General features: G+C 34.8%; 1 protein-coding gene across 1 annotated transcript in view; it reads left to right on the top strand.

Annotated features, from left to right (window-relative positions):
- ezrb (ezrin b) overlaps positions 1-25,210 on the top strand; it is an 86,919-nt gene that overhangs the window by 30,275 nt on the left and 31,434 nt on the right. Inside the window, exon 4 of the mRNA XM_030127751.1 lies at positions 19,243-19,338. Coding sequence (XP_029983611.1) covers positions 19,243-19,338 — 96 coding nt within the window. The remainder of the gene's footprint in view (positions 1-19,242; positions 19,339-25,210) is intronic.

Below are 25,210 nucleotides of genomic sequence, written 5' to 3'. Positions count from 1 at the left end.
TGGAAGGAGGAAGTCACATGTCATAGTGGAGTTAAAGGTGTGGCTTTAGTTCTGAAAATGTGAAAATGTCCTGTCGTAGGGTCGAGTTTAGTCACTTTACATCGTTTATTGTCGGGATTATCAAAACTATCTAGTGTCTGGAAGTGTTTTCAGAAAGCTCACTTGTATTTTCTTCTAGTCTCATAATTATTTTTACATCAGATTTTCCAATTTGTTTCATTTTGTTGTTAAATATGACAAACAAAGCCGTTCTATTCTTACGTTGGAGAGGATGAAACCAGTAGAGCAGGGGTGTCAAACTCATTTTAGTTCAGGGGCCACAATAAGTCCAGTTTGATCTGCAGTGGGCCGAACCAGTGAAATAATAACAGAATAACCTAGAAATAATGACAACGCCACATTTTTGTTGTGTTTTAGTGCAAAAAACCCCCCATTAAATTATGAAAATACTTTTATAAAGTATCCAAACAAAAAAGATGTGAATAACCTGGAAAAAAAACTGAAATTTCTCAAGAAAAATAAGTGCAATTTTAATAATATTCAGCCTCAACTTCTCATTTGTCCATGTGCATTATGGATCAGATCTACAAAGACACTAAACACTGAGGAACAGGCAAAAAAGAGTTCAAACTGGGCTGAATTTCCTTTAGACATTTCAGGTTGTTCATATTTGTTCAGGTTATTCACATTTTATTGTTACAGGATAGTTTGTAAATGTAAATATTTTCATAATTTAATGTTATTTTTTTGCTCTAAAACAAAGACAAAAATTTGAAGTTGTTCAAGATTTTTTGCTTGATTCAAAATTTTTGCTAAATTTAAGATGTTTTTTTGGGCTTAATTCAAGATTTTTTTACTGAATTGATGATTTTTTTTGCTTAATTCAAGATTTTTTGCTAAATTTCAGATTTTTTTGGTTTAATTCAAGATTTTTTTTTACTAAATTTAAGATTTTTTTTGCTTAATTCAACATTTTTTCCTTAATTCAAGCTAATTTTTTTTTTGCTTAATTCAAGATTTTTTGCTACATTTAATTTTTTTTTTGCGTAATTCAAGATTTTTTCCTTAATTTAAGCTTTTTTTTTTTTTTTTTGCTTAATTCAAGACTTTTTGCTAATTTTAAGATTTTTTTTTGCTTAATTCAACATTTTTTCTTTAATTTTAGCTAAATTTTTTTTTTTGCTTAATTCAGTTCAAAAGTGTGGAATTTTTGCGCTTTGTAAATTCTTCCCAGGGGCCAAACTGGACCCTTTGGCGGGCTGCATTTGGCCCCCGGGCCGCATGTTTGACACCCCTGCAGTAGAGGTTTGTTTCTTTTGCTTTCATATTAATTACAGCATGATTAGATTATGAGAACAGTGGTTTGTTTCAGCTCATAATGTTGTTATTCTGTGCAAAACAACTAAACAGAGCTGTCAGTGAAACTCTACGCTGTACAGAAGTGATATTTAGGACGGATTTTGAACTTTTCTGCCATTGATCCCTTGCACCTGAAGAAACTGCGTCCTGTTTTAAAGTACTATTTCTTAGCTTCAGGACTAGAATCCAGATTTAGTCGACATGTCTTTAGTGCGAGCTCCTCTGAAGCTGGGTGACAGCTCGGGTGGAGGAAACGCATTGTTTTAGGCACTTCCTGTAGAACTCGTTTTTCAATAGCTAGTGTAGCCGAGTGTACTGCGACTGCACATCAGGGGATTCACCGTTCATATCAGCACTGTACTGATGTCACTTCACAAATACGCCACTTAGACCAGGGCTGTCAAACTCATTTTACTTCAGGGGCCACATCCAGCCTAATATGATCTAAAGTGGGCCAGACCAGTAAAATAATACAAACAATAGGATAAGAACTTCTGAGCGAAAAAGTAAATTCCATAAAATAAAAAATACACTTAAATATGCTTAAATATCCAACAATACGCACAAAAATACACTTAATTATGTTCAAAAATCCTATCATACATGCAAAATACACTTAATTATGCTCAAAAATCCTGCAATACACACAAAAATACACTTAATTATGTTTAAATATCCAACAATACATGCAAAAATACACTAAATTATGCTTAAATATCCTACAATACATGCAAAAATACACTTCAATATGCTCAAAAATCCTACAATACATGCAAAAATACACTTAAATATGCTTAAATATCCAACAATACATACAAAATACACTTAATTATGCTCAAAAATCCTACAATAGATGCAAAAATACACTTAAATATGCTTAAATATCCTACACTACACGCAAAAATACACTTAAAATCCCGTAATTAAAATGTTTACATCTATGAATTATACTTGAACATAACATGAACAAATATGAACAACCTGAAAATTCTTGAGTAAAATAAGTGCAATGTTAACAATATTAGGCCTTAGTTTATCATTTATACACGTGAATCACAACTTAGAGATCACAGTGGATCTACAAAAACACCAAACATTAAATAATAGGGTGAATATTATTAAAATTCCACATACTTCTCTTAAGACATTTCAGATATTCACTTTTTTTTTTTGTAAAAGACTAGTCTGTAAATATGAACATTTTTGTGTAATTTTACATTTTTTACACTAAAACAAAGAAACCAATTTACAGTTTTCATTATTTATAGTTTATGATGATAGTATTTTACTGCTCTGATCCACTTTAGAATTAGTTGACCTAAAATTATTTTAACATCCTTGATTGTTAATATTTTCAGTGTAATTTTTGTATTTCACAAATTCATCCCAGGGGCCGGATTGAACCCTTTGGCGGGCCGGATTTGGGCCCCGGGCCGCATGTTTGACACCCCTGTATTAGATCATGTTAAATATATTCAATAATCTATATTTTTTACTTGTAAATTCAAATCACAGCCCCACAGAGTGTACATTTTGTGCGTTTACTGTCACTGTTTACCGTCTCTGGTTGAGTTTGAGTAGTTTTGTCAAAGGGAGGACTTGTACGAGTGGTTCTATTTGGAGAGTATCTGCAGGGTTAGTGTTCTAAAGCTGCCCCACGTGTGGTTTTGTCAAAGGAAGGACCCAGATATTTGCTTTTGGCATCTCTATTTATAGGTGTTGGCGAATTTCCCCGCCTGCTTGTTAGAAAGGCTCTCAGCGGGGGGGGGTGTTTCTGCAGATAATCACTCCTTCCTTCCATGTGATAGTGTCACAGACAGTTCAACGCTCTGTTTTAGCACAAAGATACAACGGGCTAATTCGAGCACGGGACGTTTGATGAGCCTCGCACCTTATCTGAAGTCCATCACAGCCCAGGGGGGATTATTTCAGCTGACATTTACGGTTTTCCTGAAACCTGTCAGCGGCCTGATTTAGCCTTTAACCCTTTTATACCAGGGGCGTCAAACTCATTTGAGTTCGGGGGCCACATTTAGCCCAAATTGAACTTAAGTGGGCCAGACCAGTGAAATAATAACAGTGAAAAAAGTAAAATTATAGTAAAATGATTAAAATTATGATCAGGTTTACATCTAAATCTGAATAACATGAACAAGTTGAATTGTCTTAAGAAAAACAAGTGCAATTTGAATAATAATATTCCTCAGTTTATCATTTACACATGTGCGTTACAGTCGCACAAAACATTTAGTAACAAGCAGAATATTGGTAGAATTGCATTTACTTTTCTTAAAACATGTCCGTTTGTTCATATTTGTTCAGGTTATTCACATTTTTTTTTTTTTTTTTGCTAAATTAAAGATTTTTTGCTGCTACAGACATGTGAAATTTCGCCCATTATAAGCATATGGGGAAAAAAAAATATTTAAAAAATTCATAAAAAATTGAAACATTGACCTACTTTTCCCAAAATGGAATGAGATCTATTCTGGGCCACTGACAATGTATAAACCCAATTTGGTATGAATTCAGCCAATAGTTTTGCTGCTACAGACATGTGAAATTTTGCCCATTGTAAGTAAATGGGGGAAAAAAAAAAGATTTAAAAAATTCATAAAAAATGTAAACTTTGACCTACTTTTTCCAAAATGTAATCAGATGTATTCCTTGTCACTGGCAATCTATAAACCCTATTTGGTATGAATTGAACCAGTAACTTTGCTGCTAGAGGGTTAACAATCAAACAAACTGAACCAAAAACAATAGTCCTTGCCTCCCCTTCATGGGGCAAGGTAATAATAATAATAATAAACAGTGGCAAGAAAACTAAATTACCAGCAATAAGAGAACAAATATTGCACACTGGAATAAGTATTAAAGAACCTAAACAACATAAAGGGTTAAGCGATGTGTTAGCCTTCATCAGCTGCACACACACACACGCACACACACACACACACACACACACACACACACACACACACACACACACACACACACACTCTCTCTCAGTCCCGCTGTGCTCGACAGGTTGTGTGGAAATGCTGAGTAACAGCAGTGAGCTCATTCCCAGGCCCAGTGTGAGGCCTGGCGTGGCCGTGTGGTCAGCGCTGATCATAGCCTTCCAGTCCCTGTCATACAGCTCCAACAGAGGAACGCCTGCCACTCCCCTACACACCCTCGCACAGTTTCACTTCCATCTGCCTTTTGTGCCGCGCTCATCATTTTTCCCTTAAGCCACAATTAGAAAAATCACAGCCGCTGTGGTTTCTAGTAAAATATACCGGTTAGTTATATCTGTCGCCTGTGTGTGTTCAGACGCCTTTATCCAAATCCAGACGCTTGTTTTAACACAATCTTTTAAAACAACTTCAGCAAAAAAACAACTGGAATCCCAGTAACATTTAACACAGTTCAACCATTTCCTGAACTGAATCCAAGTCTAAGTCGAGTTGACAGGTTATTGTTGAAACATAATAGGTCACAGATTAAGTGTTACCCTATAAAACATTTAACAAGTACTGTAAGTATGTTAATGACTTCATCACCGTAGTGTAAACCAGTTTTATTTGATGACTTTATTTTCTAAAATGAACGGAGATGAAGCTTCCATGTGGATTCAGGTGAAGTTTACAGCTTTACACGAGGAGAGAAGATAATAGAATATGTGACGTACACGACTGTACGTACTGTACGACTGTACTGTCCAAACATAGAAAGAGATGTTTTAAAAAAGTAACTGAACTCTTTTAGTGTCTCTGAGTCGTTCATGTCATTATCTGTGAATGAGCACAAACTCTCATATACAAACAGGTTCGTACTGGTGCTTGAAATCCTTGAAAATGCTTGAATTTCAATGTGTTTTCAAAGTCTGGAAAGTGCTTGAATTTTAGTTTAAGTGCGGAATCGGAGCAGGGGGATTAGCAGTAGCTCCGTGATAATGTGATTGTGTGTGGGGGGGTGATAGCGTCATTGTCCAAGCGGGAGTGAAAGTGAAACTAACTCTTTTTACTGTTCGTCTGACTCAGCTAGCGACAGAATCTCCGCGCAGCAAAAAAGTTAATACATCGGCTACACATTGGCCGATGTTGATTAATTGGTGAAGTGCTATAATCGGCCGGCCGATTAATCGGTCGGGCTCTAATGTCCTATAGGGGTGTAAGAAAATATCAGTTCTGCAATATGTTGCAATATTTCATGTCACAATACTGTATCGATGTTAAAAAGTACTGTATTGATATTTTTAGGTATTTATTCAAATGCAGATATGGTGGAGGTTCATTTTTGTTTTTCCTTATTGTTTATATCATATTTATTATTTAACACTGTTTTATTAAATAATTCTTATTCGAAGCATCCTAAAAGTACTTTTTACTGTCTGAGAGGCAGATGTTAGTTCGTTTGTTGGGATCGCACAAAAATAATGTTATGATGTTAGTTATGAACTAATAGAATATGAACATTTGAACAGGATCTTAAACTGTAATGTCTGTAAAATATAATTTAAGTTTTAACACAGGAACATTTTGTGATATAGCATTAGATCCTGTTGTGACCAAATAAAAATGTGTTTAGTATTTGTACATATTTCTGGTCTAATTCAATTCTTTCAGGAAATAATCATTTTAAAAAAAGAAACAAACAAAAAAACTGCCTTTTTAACAGTATCATGATATATCGTATCATGATCCTAGTATTGTGATTTGTATTGTATCGCCAAATTCTTACCAATACACACCCCTAATAATAATATACATTATATAGCCTAAAAGCCTTTATTCAAATGCAGATATTGTGGAGGTTCATTTTTGTTTTTCTTTTTTGTTTATATTTTATTTATTATTATTTAGCACTCTTTTATTAAATAATGTTAGTTCCTTTGTTGGGGTTTTCACAAAAGTAATGTTATGATGTTAGTTCTGAACTAATACAATATGAACATTTGAACAACATCTTAAACTATAATGTCTGTAAAACAGAATTTAAGTTTTAACACAGGAACAATTTGTGATATAGCATTAGATACTGTTCTGATGAAATAAAAATGTGTTTAGTATTTGTGCAGATTTCTGGTCTCATTCAATTTTTCCAGGAAATGATCTTTTAAAAAAAGAAACAGAACCAATAAAAAATTGCCTTTTCAGCAGTATCATGATATATCGTGATATTTCGTATCGTGATCCTAGTATTGTGATACACACCCCTACTGTCCAGTGGAAAAGCGACTAATGACATGTGTTAAATAATGCCCCGCCCACTGGATTTGCTTTCATTTCAGCCTCTTGTTTACACATAAACAGCCTTTTAGGTCATTCAGAATGAGAGTTTCTTTGAACTCCTTCCATAGTAACTCCTTTTAAAAGCTCTGTTTTATGTGTATCCATGTGGAAAATGAAGATATGAGGAAACAATGGTGTCGCAGCCCAAACTGTGCATGCCCATTGTTACTGTGTGTAATGAACATGCACCACAAACATCAGATATAGTCGCTGTATTAGTTTATGAGCTGCAAATTCTATGAAAGAAACTCCACAATGTCTGAGTGACCAGAAACTGATTTGCACTACAGATATTTTGTGAAGTGAAATTTGTGAAGACAGATATTTTTTTCTCTTAACCCATAAAGACCCAGTGTTACTTTTGTGGTAGTTCCCATACAAATTTTTCCTCTATATTTAACCTTTCTTAAGTGATTTATCGCCATTTACTATCATATAATCCTCTGTATTTTGCACTTTTAAGTGAAAATAAAGTATTTTCCTATATTTAATTTACTGATCATGTAGATGTTTATAAAAAGTCAAATGAAAAGTTGAAGGTTATTATATTAAAAACAAAGAAAACTGAAAAAAGTGACTTTTTCAGTAAAATATAGCATTAACTGAATGTAAACAAAGCATTTCCATTCGCTGTCATTGATCAAACTCCACTACTCCATTACTGGTGAATCAATGTTGTAGAAGATGACGGTGTTTCCATGGTAACTACGGAGCCTCTGAACTGAAATGAGTCATATCTGATGACCATGAAAAGATGACAAACTGTAATTTACATCAATTATTTGCATGTATTGATAGAATTAGTGGATCAACAGGTATTGAACATTTTGGATTAGTAGATGGTTTTGATCGATGATGGTTGTTTGGGATTTTATGGGTTAAACTAAGGTGGAAGTTTCCCTTACAGAAAAACAAAACAGCCCTGTATTTGTGCCGACTGGGCATTAATTATGTAACACTATTAAAACTACTTATTCTGACCTGATCCACATGTTACAGCAGCTACATTAAATACACTGTGAGTAATGAATCTAAAACTGGGAACATGTGTACCACCTATGATTTTAACTGTAGGAGCGCAGCAGAACTATTCTTACATTTTAACCCTTTAACAGCTGCAGTCTCGTAGGCGCTGTATTTTACACTTTACAGCATTCAAGTCACTGTAACTCCTGAACCGTTTGTGCTATCCACAAAATTCAAATGGCATCGGAAAGCTGAAATCCTGAACTTCCCGACACTATACAAAACTTTACGGCAGCAATGTGGGACTGTATTACAAGTAGACAGACTTCCACACAGACTAAAAACTAGAAAAGCACTCGGAGAGCGCAGACCTCCACCAAGGCAGATCAGTGCCCCACCCCCCCACCCCCGATCACCACCAAAATTTAATCATTTGTTCCTTGTGCCAGTATCAACATTTCCTGAAATTGTCATCCAAATCCGTCCTTAACTTTTTGAGTTATCTTGCTAACAGACAGACAAACAGACAAACCAACGCCGGCAAAAACATAACCTCCTTGGCTGAGGTAAAAATGCCTAGAAACAACAAAAAATCTGAAACCATAATATGGATACTGAATGATCAAGACCGTAAAGCATGTTTGGGCAGATGTAAAATAGTTGAAAGTTTATTTTTGATTCATTACAGACATTTACAGTTGTTTCTGAAAATAAAAATGCTAAATGCTTCATCTATTTTGTCTTTTTTACTATAGCACACTGTTTTAGGCATTTATTTTTTATAATAATAATTATTAATGGTCAGATATTGAAAGTTAGGTTCTTCCTGAAAACAAAGGTGCAAAAGAATTGACAAAGGAAGACATTTTCTGCCACTTTTATTGCAAAGAAAACATGAAAACACTTCGGCGGCCTGTTAAAATGGCAGTTTTAAAAGGGTTAAGCAGTAAATGGTTCCTATCCTCTGGAAAACTTGAATTTTAAAATGTATAAGGAGGTTTATTAAGTGAATTGCACTACTTTTAACATTGCAATAATTATTAAATTATTTCAGTGTGTGTATTAGTACTTTTTGAACATTTTGAGCACAATTTCAACAATACTGTGATAATAATGATAACTGTGATCATTTTGGTCCCAATAACTGTGATATGAAATTTTCATATCGTTACATCCCTTCTCATAATAATAATAATAATGATAAAAAATATATTGGACCTTAATTAAAAAATGTTTCTTTTCAGTGGCCTTAATCCTCTTCCGTAAAACATGATGAAAAAATTCATTAAAAAAATAGTCATCATTTTTCTTTTAATAAAAAATGAAAACGGGTGCCACAGACCCAAACACCATACAAGGCTTAAAAGGGTTAAAGTTGGTAAAACACCAGCTTTGTAACACTCCCTTCACTGTTCGGGTAAGTCACAATGAATGTGTGGTCTGACAGTAATAGACCCATTTCCTCTGGGCGGGCACTCTGCCCCCTCCTCTTCACCTCAAAACACACTCGCACACTCCTTCATCTTTGTGTTCGAGGCCCCTCCCCTCCCCTCCTCGGTCGCTGGAGGACTCGGGGTTATTCAGCCCAGAGGATGCAGTGAGTAATGCTGTTTCAGCCCAGTGGCATTCCTGAGCCTCACCGCAGGACCCGAGCTCCCATAAAGCAGCCGGAGAAACTTTCACTCGCTGTCAGACGACTGTAAGACGACGCTCCACGAGTCATGTGGCGTTGCAAGTTCTGCAGCGATTCAGTTTTGCAAAGTGGTGACGCCAGCTGTGAAAGTGTGTCTTGCACTGAAGTAGTTTGGCTTCAGGTTTTATTTTATTACACTGGGTTACAAAAAACTGTTTTTTGCAAGTTGTCTAGGTTTTTTCAACTGAATTAGGACCATTTTGCACCGCTAAATCCAAAAATGACATCTGTTTTTCTCAATCAGATCAGGTTTTTTTGCTAATTTGATTTTGAAAAATTTGATCTTCTCACAAAATTGATTACATTTTTGTGACTTTATCAGTTGATTTTTATATAGTTCTCACCCAAAATAGGTTTTAAGAGAAAAAAAAATCATTTTCTAACAGGATTCCTGTAAGGTACAACCACAGATGTAGCAGAATACGTCAGGCTTATTTTTGCAAGATCTTCTAATCAAAGCCATTTCATTCACCTGTAATATTAAAAAAACCATTAATCATAAATTGGCAAAAGTAAAATCTTCAGAACTCGTTTATTGCAAGAAATATGAAAGAATTTTGTATCATATGATGTGAAAATGCCCATAAATGTAAGCAAAAATGTTAAAAAGCCAATATGTAGCATAGTTCAAAAAGTTGACCTGATTGAGCAAAATTAATGTGGTTTTTGGATTCAGCACACCAAAATGATCCTAAATCAGCTCAAAAAACTTAAACAATAAATGTGTTTTTGACCAGTGTTATCATTATATATAGTTTTTATGGCTGTTTGAGATATTTTTCACAGTAGTTTGCCTTTAAATGATTACTGCTCACTTTATCTAAGGCCTGGTCCACACATACTGTACGTCAGTCCTTTTCCTCCTTAAATTCTCACCACACATGTATTCTTTTAAAAATAACACAAAAAGCACAACTGCAACACCGTCACCATCAGGTATGATAAACTTACACAGTGATGGAACTCTGACCTTAAAGCTGGATTTATGGTCACATGTCACTTCCTACGCCGTCACTTTGGTCCGCACAGCCTTGACGTGCACCTCTTCCAGGTTGTAGCTACACAGCACAACAATGCAGAGGCACCCCCTCCTGGTTGGCCCATTTATGATCCTGTGATCATCTGAAACATTATTCATTCACTCGTACCTCCACTTTGTATCATAATAAAGTTTAATTATTTTTTTAATGACCATGATTTAGTACAAAGCAGTGTTCGCAGCCATCGCCCGTCATTTTCTGGCCCCTCCCCTTTCGTACACAGCCAATAAGTTGACCATTTTGAGCGTACGTCGGCTTCTCGAACTGATAAAACATAAGCGTTTATCAAGATTAGCACCAGCGCTTTTATCCGGCATTGCATAAAATAATACACTAACACTCAACGGAGCCCCAGAAAATGAGCTGATCTGCTAAACGTCATATCAAAAACGGTGCATTTTCCATCGGAGTTAAAACTGTATTTGCATGTGGATTTAAAAAAATGCCAACAGGGAAATAAAAAGCTATAATTTGGAGGAAATGGTGGCAGCGGCTGTTTGACAAACTGCCAAAACAACCTGTCTTTACTAAACCCGCACTCCCGGATTCAGATTTAATCCTCGACCAGTGATCTGTTTAACTTTCAGTATTCTTTGCCAACATCTGTTTACATGGAGTTGCATCTTGTTTATCTATTTGTCAAAGAAAGTATGAGAGTGTATTATGTTACTGATTGGGATAAAAGTCAATAAACTTGCAGGGGAACGTTTTCTGACAGTGCTGAGTTTACCCCCTGAGAAAAACAAGCGTTCATTTTGGCGTTTGTGTGGAAGCCCACTCCGCCTCTAACTCTGTGGACCCTTGAGCAAAAACACGATGAAAGGCCCGATTGTGTTCACAGGCCTTATGAGTTTCATTATAGGTGAGATGTCGTCAGTGGTGCTGGCTTTTCAGGCCCACGGAGTCTGGAAAAAGTCTGAAAAGTGTACAAATTTGAATTTAACATCTTTAAAAAAGTCTTTAAAATGTATTAAATTAGATATGGTTGGTTTTCAGTTATGTTACCTTAAACTTGTTGTCTGTATTATGTTTAAATGTGTCCAAGCCAAAGTTATAATAGTTTTGGATTTTTCATTGTAGTTTAGTTTTATTTAGTTTTGACTTTTTTTCTCTAATTCAGTTAGTTTTGATTTGTTTTTAAAGCAGGTTTGCTAGTTTTTTATTAGTTTTTGTTTTTTTTTCTAAATGCTTAGTTTTAGTTTAGTTTTAGTATTAATTTTAGTTTTGTCGTATCTTTTCTCTTCTTCTCCGTCGTATTCAAATAAATCCCAGACAGGACTCTACTGCTTTCACCCAACTTTAGTCTCCATGTTTCCAGGTAGAGTGGGGACCAGAAGACGACTCTAAATGACAAGTGACGACAAGTGACGGACCTTGAAGTACCGTATGGTGCCGCTAGCTAAAATTGCTAGAGCAAAATAAATTACTTTTCTATCAATCTGACGTTGACAAAGACGAAAACGAAGGGAATTTTATCCATAATTTTTATACGTTGTAGTTAGTTTTGTAAGCACACAATACGGTTTCAGTTAGTTATCGTTTTTTTCTTTTAATTATAGTTTTTATTTATTTCAGTTAACGAAAATGTTTTTTCAATTCTAGTTTTCATCATTTCATTAGTTTTCGTTAACGATTATAACCTTGGTCCAAGCTGAAAAAAAAGTAACGTTAGTTGACTCATTTCCACCTGTTCCAACCCAAATGTACTGAAATTAGGAACCAATTATCGTTATCTTTGAGGAGGAACACCTTGGAATAGTGGGAATGAAGGTGTTGGAGTACATAAATACATTTTCCTAAATTCAAGGAGTTGCAAATTTTTGCCAGCATGGCTGTGAAATAGGCGTTATCAAGGTGCTTGTGCGGGTCTTGAAAGTCTTAAAAAGGCTGGAATTTTGAAATGCTGTTTTCCAGACCTTGAAAAGTCTGGAATTTTGTGTGAAAGTCTCGATAAAGTATGGAAAAAAGTTTCTCCCATAGTTGAATTTTAGAGTATAATCTTGTAAGATAAGAAATACATGAGGAAATCATATCAGTTAGTTTCAGTTTATTTCCAATATGCAGCAAAGCAAAATAGTCCTACATTAGTCCTTAGAAATAAAACAGATTGCAAGAAAACATGAAAAACAAGATATGACTTAATTTGCATATTTGAAAAGGAGTGGGAGGAAGCATAACTCATAAATCATATAAAACAAAAAATAAAAAAAAAATTGATATGATTTCCATAACCGGTCGGTACTGGAATGATTCTAGTGAAACTTGTTTGTGTGATATTCATGCACTTTATTATTTGAAACTGTTTCCGTCAGTAAAACATAATTTACTGTGAATTATACATTCATTCATACACTTGATAAAATGAACTTTTGTATCACACACAACAGGTACAATCTCAACCAGAAAAGTAGACATGCAAGTATAAAAGTACATGAAGTCAAGGTCTTGGGGGCGGCGGTACTTTTGAAAAAGTCTGGGTTTCTTTATTTGAATCAAGAGCAAGCACCCTGTAAAAGTCTTGAATTTTCAAATCTGCATTTAATACCTTAAAAAAAGTCATTAAAAGGTATTAAATTTGATATAATAGGTATTCAGTTGTGTTGCCTTAAACTTGTTGGCTGTATTGTGTTTAAAATGTGTCCAAGCTGCAAAGAAAGTAACATTAATTTACTCATTTCCACCTATTCCAACCTGACAATTTATATTGAAATTAGGAACCAATTATGGTTAACTTTGCAGCCCCCGATGAGGAATACCTCGGAATGCTTAGCGTAAATAAATTTTTTTTTTTTTTTTCTAAATTCTAGGAGTGATGCATTTTTGCCAGTATGGCTGTGAAATAGGCATTAAGGGATAAGCAGTTCATCCTTGTCAGATCGTGTGCGGGGGGGGGGGGGGCTGTAGCTCCGTGATTATGTGATTTTTGTGTGTGTGGGGGGGGTGATAGCATCATTGTCCAGGCAGGAGTGAAAGTGAAACTAACTCGCTTTAAAGTTCCTCTTATTCTCCGGGCAACACACACACACACACAGGAGCAGTGAGCAACAGAATCTCCGCACAGCAAAAAAAGTTAATACAGGGTGGGGAAGCAAAATTTACTATGAACATTTAGTTGTTTTTTCTCAGCAGGCACTACGTCAGTTGTTTTGAAACCAAACATATATTGATGTCACAATCATACCTAACACTATTATCCATACCTTTTCAGAAACTTTTGCCCATATGAGTAATCAGGAAAGCAAACGTCAGAGTGTGTGATTTGCTGAATGCACTCGTCACACCAAAGGAGATTTCAAAAATAGTTGGAGTGTCCATAAAGACTGTTTATAATGGAAAGAAGAGAATGATTATGAGCAAAACTATTACGAGAAAGTCTGGAAGTGGAGGAAGCAACAAAAAACGTACCAAAGCTTTAATTAAAGCTCTCAAATCCAAAATCCTAAAGGATCCAACCAAATCCATGAGAAAATTGGCAATTGAACTCGAGGTAGAAAACAAGACCATTAGAAATGCACTAAAATATGATTTGAAGATTTAAATTCTCATGACTTTCAATAAACTAATTGGTCATACACTGTCTTTCAATCCCTGCCTCAAAATATTGTAAATTTTGCTTCCCCACCCTGTATATCGGCTACGTATTGGCTGATGTTGATTAATTGGTGATACACTATAATCGGCCCGATTAATTGGTCGGGCTCTAGTAAAAATCCACTTGATTTTTGCCAAAATTAATATAAAAATAGCTTTGCAGCACCTGGAGGGCTCAAATTCAAACTTGATGAACTATTAGGGCCCAAATACACAAATAAATGAACCAAAGCCTAATAAAAGTAGGTTTAGCCAAATATGACACCTTTAAAATGGTCTTAAAATGTCCTAAATTGAACCAGTGGAAACCAGTAGGAACCCTGGTTGTTTTGTTGAATCCAGTCCCAGCTGAATCAGAGCTGTTCATATCCGCTCCCACAGGTCAGCCCGTCCTTTCTTTATCAGCTAAAAGTTTGATTTGAGTTTTTTTTGGGAGTGGTATTTTATCATATTTATCATATTTTTGAGATAGGAGTAGAAACAGAAGTAACCCAAGGCCAGAAGGGCATTAAAGGTGAAAGTGGTCTGAGTGAATGCGCTGCTTCTGTAGATGGAGCTGTCTTAAAGGTGTATTTAATGGTAACTGTGGCTGGTGTTAATCATTCAGAATGGGCTCGGTCGGAGTGCTTTGGCGCTGACTCACAGACGGATCGCCAAAGACACTTAGTTAGCGCCTCACCTGGTGGCTGGGTGGGGAATTTGGCAGCAGTGCATTGGAGAAGGGCCTGGCAAGGGTGGTTTTTTAATGTAACGGCCAGACTGGAGATGCACACACACACACACACACACACACGCATATACACACACATTCACATGAAAAGATAAATCCCTACGCAGCGCTGTTGGAAAATCGCTCAGTCTTTTCTGACGGCTGTAAAGAGCCTCTGGTCGCTGAGGTTTACTGTCAGCCACTGGAAAATGTTCGTTCCTCCTTTTTCAGTTTTCCGTTTCTGTTGAAAATCATCTGATCTGAAAACAGTCTTACCCCAAATTAGGGATGTAACGATAACCTGTATAATGGTAAACTGTGGTAAAATTCCCAGCGGTTAGTATTGCCGTTTAAATTCTAATTATTATGATAATCGCGTTTGATTACCGCACTTTGAAAACTCACGGTACTCTCTCTCTCTCGCTCTCTCTCTCTGAAAAAGAAACTAAAACAACTCAAACTCGATATGGAAAATGGTCAAACAATGGCCATGAGGTGACATCTTTAATGCACATGTTTATGTTTGATGTTTACATGTTAATATTTGAATGTTTCTGCCAACAAAAAGTATATTGTGCCTATTATTTTATTTGTTTATTTTTTTTTCAAAATACAACTTGGTTACATTATTTCAGTGTGTATATAAGTATAAATACCGTGATAATAATGATAATCGTGATAATTTTGGTCGCAATAACCATGATGTGAAATTTTCATATCGTTACATCCCTACCCTGAATTCTAAGAGTTTCCAATGAGCTTCAAATTTACATCAGTTTCATCATCTGCATTTCAGTCCTAGATAATCAGGAGTTATGACCTGGCAGTTTCTTTTAACCCATAAAGACCCAGTGCTACTCTTGTGGCAGTTCCCAAATGGATTTTTCTCTATTTAACCTGATTTATCACCATTTATTAGAATATTATCCTCTGTATTTTGCATTTTTCAGTGTAAATCAGCTATTTTTCCCTATATTTAATTTACTGATCATGTAGATGTTCATGAAAAGTCAGAGTAAATTCAAAGGTTATTATTTTACATCTAAAAAACAGAAGAAAAAGTGACTTTTTCAGCAAGGATATCACTAGCTGGATTTCCATTACAGTTTTCCACAAAATAAAAGCAATATTTTTACAATTTCGGCAAAGTATAATTGCTACTTGTTGGTGTTTCCATTGAAGAGTGTTTGGGTTTTAATTAGGGATGGAATCTATTAATCTCCGCTGAAATCTCGCTCCATCATGTTAGTGATGCAAGGTCAGAAATGCCCATTTCTTCTAAACTGCCTCTCTTCAGATCCATTAATTTTAATGAATTTCTCTGCAGAATTTATTTAGTTCTAGTCTAGTAACTAACTGAAACTGTATTGTGTGTTTACAAAACTAAAACAGATAAAAATTCTGGATAAAATTCCCTTCGTTTTTGTCAACGTCGGATTGATACGAAATCGATTTATTTCACTCAAGCAATTTTAGCTGCTGGCACCATATGATATTTAACGGTCCGTCACTTGTGGTTTCCAGTCGTCTTCTGGTCCCCACTCTACCTGGAAACATGGAGACTAAAGTTGAGAGAAGGCAGCAGAGTCCTGTCTGGGATTTATTTGAATACGACGGAGAAGAAGAGAAAAGATATAAAGAAACTAAAACTAAGCATTTAGAAAATAACGAAAACTAATCAAAACTAGCAAACCTGCTGTAAAAATGAATTAAAACTAACTGACTATGAGAAAAAAAGTCAAAACTTAATAAAATTAAACTAGAATGAAAAATCCAAAACTATTAGAACCTTGGTTGCCGGTGGCTGTTTGGGTCTTTATGGGTTAAGTGGGAGCAGACTCTCCAGAACCCCCCCCCCCCCGCCCGCTGCCTTCAGTCTGTTCCAGAGCGCTGGAGTCAGAGACAGGATGCTAGTCATGCAGCACGCCCTGGTTACACAGTATCACTCCTCCACGCCGCTCCAACAATAAGAGCACTTTGTTTAAGGCCAGGCCTAATCAGCGCTCCTGTGTGCAAGTGGAGAAAACAGTCCGATTAACAAAGTCTACAAGAGAATTTATCTAGTGCGCAGGTGTCAAACATGCGGCCCGGGGGCCAAAACCAGCCCGCCAAAGGTTCCAATCTGGCCCGTGAGATGAATTTACAAAGTGCAAAATGCAAAAATTACCCTGAAGATGTTAACAGTCAAGGGTATCAAACTCAAAAATAACAGCATAATAACCTAGAAATAATGACTCCAAATTTTCTTCTTGGTTTAATGTGAGAAAAATAATATATTATGCATATAAATAATGGCAACACCCATTTTTTCTCTTTGATTTATTGCAAAGAACATTAAATTCTGATATCCTTTAATAATAAAATGTCAATAACCTGAACAAATATGAACAACCTGAAATGTCAAAAGAAAAATAAGTGCAATTTTAACAATGTTCTGCCTGTTTTGTGGTAGATCTGATCTGTAACGCACATGTAGAAATCATAAGTAGAGGCCTAATATTGATAAAATTGTACCTATTTTTCTTCAGAAGTTTCATTTTTTTCCGGTTATTCACATCTTTTTTGTTTCGGACTGAAATAGTTTCATCATTTAATGTTATTTTTTGCATTTAAAAAATTTAGAGTTGTCATTATTTATAGGTTATTTTGCTATTATTTGACTGGTTCTGGCCCACTGGAGATCAAATCGGGCTGAATGTGGCCCCTGAAAGAAAATGAGTTTGACACCCCTGATCTAGTGGATCTATCGATAGTAGACTAGTTTATTTTAATATAACAAACCCGTTGCTATAGAATAGAATAAAATAGAATAGAATAGAATAGAATAGAATAGAATAGAATAGAAGCTATATATAGTATATAAAGGCAAAATCAGAAGTATGAAAAACAGCCAAAATAGGCTCAGACCACTAAAGATTAATATTTGAATATTTCTGCCAACAGAAGGTACATTATGAATATTTTTTTATTTGTTTTTTTTTTTTTTTTTTTAAATACAACTTGGTTAAATTATTTCAGTGTGTTTATTAGTACTTTTTAAACATTTTGAGCACAATTTCAATAATATCGCGATAACACTGGGTTACAAAAAAATGTTTTTTGCAAGTTGTCTCGGTTTTTTCAACTGAATTAGGACCATTTCACACCGCTAAATCCAAAAATGACATCTGTTTTTCTCAATCAGGTCAGGTTTTTTGCTAATTTGATTTTGAAAATTTTGATCTTCTCACAAAATTGATTACATTTTTGTGACTTTATCAGTTGATTTTTTATATAGTTCTCACCCAAAATAGGTTTTAAGAGAAAAAAAATCATTTTCTAACAGGACTCCTGTTAGGTACAATGGTGTATTCTCCGCAGATGTAGCAGAATACGTCAGGCTTATTTTTGCAAGATCTTCTAGTCGAAGCCATTTCATTCACCTGGAATATTAAAAAAAACATTAATCATAAATTGGCAGAAGTAAAATCTTCAGAACTCGTTTATTGTAAGAAATATGAAAGAATTTTGTATCATATGATGTGAAAATGCCCATAAATGTAAGCAAAAATGTTAAAAAAAACCAATATGTAGCATAGTTCAGAAAGTTGACCTGATTGAGCAAAATTAATGTGATTTTTGGATTCAGCACACCAAAATGATCCTAAATCAGCTCAAAAAACTTAAACAATAAATTTGTTGTTGACCAGTGTAATGATAACCGTGATAATTTTGGTCACAATAACCGTGATATGAAATTTTCATATCGTTACATCTCTAGCTGTGACGTAACTAGTTATAGACTTAACAAATTAAGATGGAATTAAAACAGGTTGTAGAAATCCACTTGATTTTTGCCAAAATGAATATAAAGATCAAACTTCATGTCTATTTGGGTCCAAATACACAAATGTACCAAAGACTTATAAAAGTAGGTTTAGAAAAATATGACCGCTTTAATGTAAGAAATATTCTACCCAGATATTGATCACATCTTTAACTCTACGTCTTTGAATATATTTGTCATTTACGTCACTGAAGTTTTTGGACCAGTGTCGATTAAAACAAAGAAATAGAAAAATAACCTTAAAATGCAGGAAAAAACCATAGTTTAAGCTGAAAAAGAGTGTTTTCCTGTGTACTTCTGTGGTTCCTGACAGTAGGTGGGTCCAGTTTGTGTCATTAACGTGGCCAAGTCCGTACTCAGGCCTGGGAATGTGTAACACTATGAGGCTGGTCCACCAGATTAGTCTGGTACCTGAGTATGTCGCCTTAAGGTTAGATCCTCCAGGCTTTGCCAGACTCTAAAAAGCCCTCAAAGCCTCTTTTCACACTGCTTGGGGAGAAAAAAAAAAAAGGCGATTCATTAACTTACACTTTCATTCTTAATTCCTGGAAGAGCGAGTTGTGAATTTGGGGAAGTGACGCGTTAGAAATCTATGAACACTGAATTTCCTTTCATCGCTTCCACATGAGATAAACTGGTGTCGTCATATCTGTCATTAACATTATCGTTCTGTTTTCTTATTCTGTGTTAATGTTTACACATGATGAAGTGAGAAAAGATACTAACCCTGATCCACAGACAGATTTGAGTCTGTAACGGTTCCTTTTTTCTGTTTGTAGGTGGTCAAAACCATCGGCTTACGTGAAGTCTGGTACTTTGGACTTCAGTATATGGACGGCAAAGGTTATTACACCTGGTTAAAGCTGGACAAAAAGGTAGGATTCACCTTCTGCCACTGCTTTATAATGTCTGAGGACTGACTGGTTGGAATCTCCATCTTGTCTTTTTGATTCTCCTGCTGTATAAGGAGCTATAGCAGAAGGAAATGTGTAAAAGGAGAATTATTATCCCACCCCCCGAAGGGGAGGCAAGGGCTATTGGTTTTAGTTCGGTTTGTTTGTTTGTTAACACTCTAGCAGCAAGACTATTGGTTGAATTCATACTAAATTGGGTTTATAAATTACCAGTGACCCAGAATAGTTCTCATTACATTTTGGTGACAGTCAAAGTTAAAATTTTTTATGAATTTGACATCTTTTTTTTCCCCATTTACTTATAATGGGAGAAATTTCTCATGTCTGTAGCAGCAAAACTATTGGTTGAATTCATGCTAAATTGGGTTTATATATTGCCAGTGACCCAGAATAGATCTCATTACATTTTGGGAACAGTAGGTCAAAGTTTAAATTTTTTATGAATTAAAAAAAAAAAAAAGAAAAACAAAATTCCCCATTTACTTACAATGGATGGAATTTCACATGTCTGTAGCAGCAAAACTATTGGTTGAATTCATGCTAAATTGGGTTTATATATTGCCAGTGTCCCAGAATAGATCTGATAACATTTTGGGAAAAGTAGGTCAAAGTTTAAATTTTTTATGAATTTTTACAATCTTCCCATTCACTTATAATGGGCAAAATATGAGCGAGGGGCGGGGTTTACTGTGTCTGGCACCGCTTGTTTACAATTATTTTCAGGAAAACAGACTATATTTGTGATCAGTTTATATGGGATAAAGGAGTCAGGAAATGGTGTCCAGCTTTATCCTTTTAACATATTCACTCTTCAAGTGTATTTTCTTCATTTCATCATACTTAAACTCACCTTTTTAAAGTAGTTGCAAATAAACAGTACCCAAGTGTTTTATATCAAAATGTTCAGGACACTCTCAGCTTTATGTAAACAGAAGCTGTTTTTGTCCTAGAGCACTGTCGCAAGAGATAACCCAGCCCAAATGCTGAATTTAAAAAAAAAAATGTTTTTACTACTTTTTATTTGAATTTAACAGTCATGAACAGTCCAGTCACATGTTCCATAGTTTTATAAAATAAGTGTCCTTTAGGGCAGTCCACAGGCCTCGTCATCCACACAGAGTTCATGTACAGTTCCAGTACACAGAAATAAGATATTGCTCCCAGTCATTGAGCTCAGACAAATGAAATAACTGTTGTCTCCGATTTCAGTATTCTGTCCCCATGAAAGTAGGAAGGTAAGCAGGAAACAACACATGTGAGATAATGACGACAAATACTCTATATACAGTTGCGGAAAAAATTATTAGACCACCCTTGTTTTCTTCAATTTCTTGTTCATTTTAATGCGTGGTACATTTGTTTGGACAAATATAATGATAACAACAAAAATAGTTCATAAGAGTTTAATTTCAGAGCTGATATCTATCCATTTTCCATGTTTTCTTGATAATAACCAAAATCACTTCAGTTCTTACATCAATATCTATGGCATTGTACTGACAAAAACAGTGCTTTTAGGCATTCCATGTTTTCTTTTCTGTCTGTTTTAGTCACATGATACACACAGGAGTTGGTACTGGATTGCATAACCATTGTTTTTGATGACTTTTGATGGTCTAATAATTTTTTCTGCAACTGTATACACACAGACAAACATATATACAGACCTCCACCTGCACATAATTATTATATATTTTCTACTTTAGTCCAGAAAGAAATATGACTTTATTGGGAACTACTTTAAAATACTGAAAATTTAAAGAAAGATTTGTGAAAACTTTGAAATCTCTTTTATCATGTGACTAAAATTTTTTTGGTGCCTGAAATAGGTTTATCAAAGTCTTAAACTCACAAAAGTAGTTGAATATATGAATAAAATTACACTGGGTTACAAAAAATGTTTTTTGCAAGTTGTCTAGATTTTTTCAACAGAATTAGGACCATTTTGCACCGCTAAATCCAAAAATGACATCTGTTTTTCTCAATCAGGTCAGGTTTTTTTGCTAATTTGATTTTGAAAAATTTGATCTTCTCACAAAATTGATTACATTTTTGTGACTTTATCAGTTGATTTTTTTATATAGTTCTCACCCAAAATAGGTTTTAAGAGAAAAAAATCATTTTCTAACAGGATGTATTTATTAAACTTCAGAGAACTTTTCTTGCCTTCGGTGCACTGACACAGATACTCGGTGCATGACTTGCATACCATGTGTGGCGCCCAAACTTTATCTTGGTCACCAAGTTTAATACCAAAATAAGATTGGTAAGCACACTTTATGAAACTTGTGACTTGATTCCTGTTAGGTACAATGGTGTATTCACCGCAGATGTAGCAGAATACGTCAGGCTTATTTTTGCAAGATCTTCTAGTCGAAGCCATTTCATTCACCTGTAATATTAAAAAAAACATTAATCATAAATTGGCAAAAGTAAAATCCTCAGAACTCGTTTATTGCAAGAAATATGAAAGAATTTTGTATCGTATGATGTGAAAATGCCCATAAATGTAAGCAAAAATGTTAAAAAGCCAATATGTAGCATAGTTCAGAAAGTTGATCTGATTGAGCAAAATTAATGTGATTTTTGGATTCAGCACACCAAAATTATCCTAAATCAGCTCAAAAAACTTAAACAATAAATTTGTTGTTGACCAGTGTAATAGGTAAGTGAAGTGGGAGAGTCAAAAAGTTCCCAGACACAAAGTTTATTTATCAAAATAACAAAATCATTTTTCTGCATAAGCTCTGTTAGTGTCTAAATCTAAATGGGACTTCCTGGTTAAATAAAGGTAAAATAAAAATAAGTAAATGAACACTTGTACTCTCTGTGTTTCCATTGGTATATTCCTTCTTTGTAGAATTGCCTTAGAACACAGGTGTCAAACATGTGGCCCGGGGGCCAAATCCGGCCCACCAAAGGGTCCAGTCCGGCCCTTGGGATGAATTTGTGAAATGCAAAAATTACACTAAGATATTAACGATCCTTTTAGTTCAGGTTCCACAGTCATAACAATTTAGTTTCAAGTGGGCAGGACCAGTAAAATACTATCATAATAACATAGAAATAATGTCGACTTCAAATGTTTCTCTTTGTAAATGTAAATATTTTCACGTATTTATACCAAAACAAAATAAAATTTTGCAAAAAATGTAAATAACCTGAAATGTCTTAAGAGAAGTAAGTACAAGTTTAATAATAATAATTCACCTGTTACTCAATGTGTGTTTGTAGATCCACTGTGATCTGTTAGTTATAATGTACATGTGTAAATGATAAACTGAGGCAGAATACTGTTAAAATTATTCAAATTTTTTCAGTTTGTTCATGTTATTCACATCTTTTGCAAGGATAGTTTGTAGATGTAAACCTTTTCATAATGTAAATTAACTTTTTTCGCTCTAAAACATAGCAAAAAGTTTGGAGTTGACATTATTTCTATATTATTATGTTATTATTTTACTAGTTCGGCCCACTGCAGATCAAATTTAGCTGAATGTGGCCCCTGAACTAAAATGAGTTTGACACCCCTGCCTTAGACTGTCTTTGACTCTCCCTCGTAGGTAACAGTGACATTTCTGTAAAGACTTGTCTATTTGGGAACACTTCAGATGCCTGTGTGGTCATTTCCCTTCAGTCTCCGTATCTCAGACTTATCTAAATCTACAAATCCACAATAGAGAAAGAATGCATTCTTCTCCAGGGATCGTACAGTCAGTGTGTTTGCCTTCCAGTCAATCAGTAGCCACATATAACAGTGTCCACATATTCATATACTCACATTCTTCGTTGCTTTACTGTGGTCACAGTCCTTCACTTCCGACACGGCGGCTCGTTTTGAAGCCCCGCCCAGGTTCTGTCTCTTCTGTGTTTCCAAGCGTCGCATGTAACGACACAAACGGGATTATTTGACATGAGCGTGAACTCGTAGTGACCCGTGGCAGCCACCGTCCTTCTGTTGTCCCAGAGCAAACACAGGTTACCTGGGCTCCACTAACAGTTATTCATGAGTTGTTCATCATCTTAACTAGTCTAATCTGTTGTGTAATAGTAAAACAAATGACAGCAGCAGGAAGACGTATGAGAGGAATTCCAGATGCTCCAGACTGCATTTGTATCACAGTTGCTATGTACAGGGTCTTAAAAAGTCTTACAAGTCTTGAATTTTCAAATCTGCATTTAATACCATAAAAAGTCTTTCAAAGGTATTAAATTTGATACGGTTGGTCTGGACTTAATACAAAATATTATAATGTTTTTTGGGATATAGGGGTTGTACAGGGTGACACAAAAAAACAGGAACTCATGTCTGCCAATACGCACTTCAAAAATTCCCGTTTTTTTTGGGTCACCCTGTATTAGTGCAGTGGTTCCCAACCTTTTTTTCGCTCATCACCCCATTTTAACATCACAAATTTCTGGTGACCCCAGACATTCAAAACTGAGACTTTTAAAAAAAAATTTTTTGGCTAAAATTAATTAATTTTTGATCATGCAATAGTTTGCTATACTATGTTGCAAATAAACATTAATTTTAGATGACATTTAGGCTATATAATGTATATTATTATTATTAGGGGTGTGTAGTGGTAAGAATCTGGCGATACAATACAAATCACAATACTAGATCACGATACGATATGTCATGATACTGTTAAAAAGGCAATTTTTTGTTTGTTTCTTTTTTTTAAATGATTATTTCCTGAAAGAATTGAATTAGACCAGAAATATGCACAAATACTAAACACATTTTTATTTGATTAGAACAGGATCTAATGCTATATCACAAAATTTTCCTGTATTAAAACTTAAATCATATTTTACAGACATTACAGTTTAAGATGCTGCTCAAATGTTCACATTCTATTAATTCATAACTAACATTATAACATTATTTTTGTGTAACCCCAAACAAAGAAACTAACATCTGCCTCTCAGACAGTAAAAAGTGCTTTTAGGAAGCTTCAAATAACCATTATTTAATAAAACAGTGTTAAATAATTATAAATACGATATAAACAATAAAGAAAAACAAAAAACAAAAATGAAGCTACACCATACCTCCATTTGAATAAATACCTAAAAATATCGAAACAGCACTTTTTAATATTGATACAGTATTGTGAAATGAAATATCACAATATATTGCTGAACCTATATTTTCTAACACCCCTAATTATTCTGGACAAAGGTAGTAAATCCAGGTGTAGATTACTGCACAAAGTGAGAATTTATTTTCCTTGGTCAGGATATGTACAGTCAGTCCAGCTTGGATTTCCAAGGCTGACAATTAATACTGAACAAACAAGAACTCAAACTATGAATTATGAAAGAGCTGCAGCATCTGAAACCGACCACAATGAACATTTGACAGATAAACAGAACCACAGTGCTTCAGTTTGTCATGTATTGGGATTGTCCCTCTCAACTCACCATATATTTTTTATTAGTAAGTTTTTTATATTATTATTATTTTTTATCAATTACTAGAAATTTCAGGAGACCCCATTTGAATTTCAGGTGACCCCACATGGGTTTCCGACCCCAAGGTTGAAAAACACTGTATTAATGTATAGCAAATTAAAATGCTCCAAAAATGGTACTAAAGACTATAAAAATATAAGGATCTGCTCCAGTTCACTTGTTCTATATTGTGTTTTTTTTGTATTATGAGGAAACCATTAACTTACAGAAGCTACAAAAGGTAGAGCTGAATAACACAATAAATGATTGACACAACTGGTGTTTATTAAAGGTCCCATATTATGCAAAGTCGTTTATTTTTGCACATATTGAATTATTAACATTGACTAGAAATGAAGATGAAACTGAT

The sequence above is a fragment of the Sphaeramia orbicularis genome, chromosome 24, assembly GCF_902148855.1.
Source record: "Sphaeramia orbicularis chromosome 24, fSphaOr1.1, whole genome shotgun sequence".
NCBI classification, from domain to species: domain Eukaryota; kingdom Metazoa; phylum Chordata; class Actinopteri; order Kurtiformes; family Apogonidae; genus Sphaeramia; species Sphaeramia orbicularis.
The sequence above is the reverse complement of the archived record's forward strand: the minus strand, read 5'-3'. Positions and strand labels throughout refer to the sequence as shown.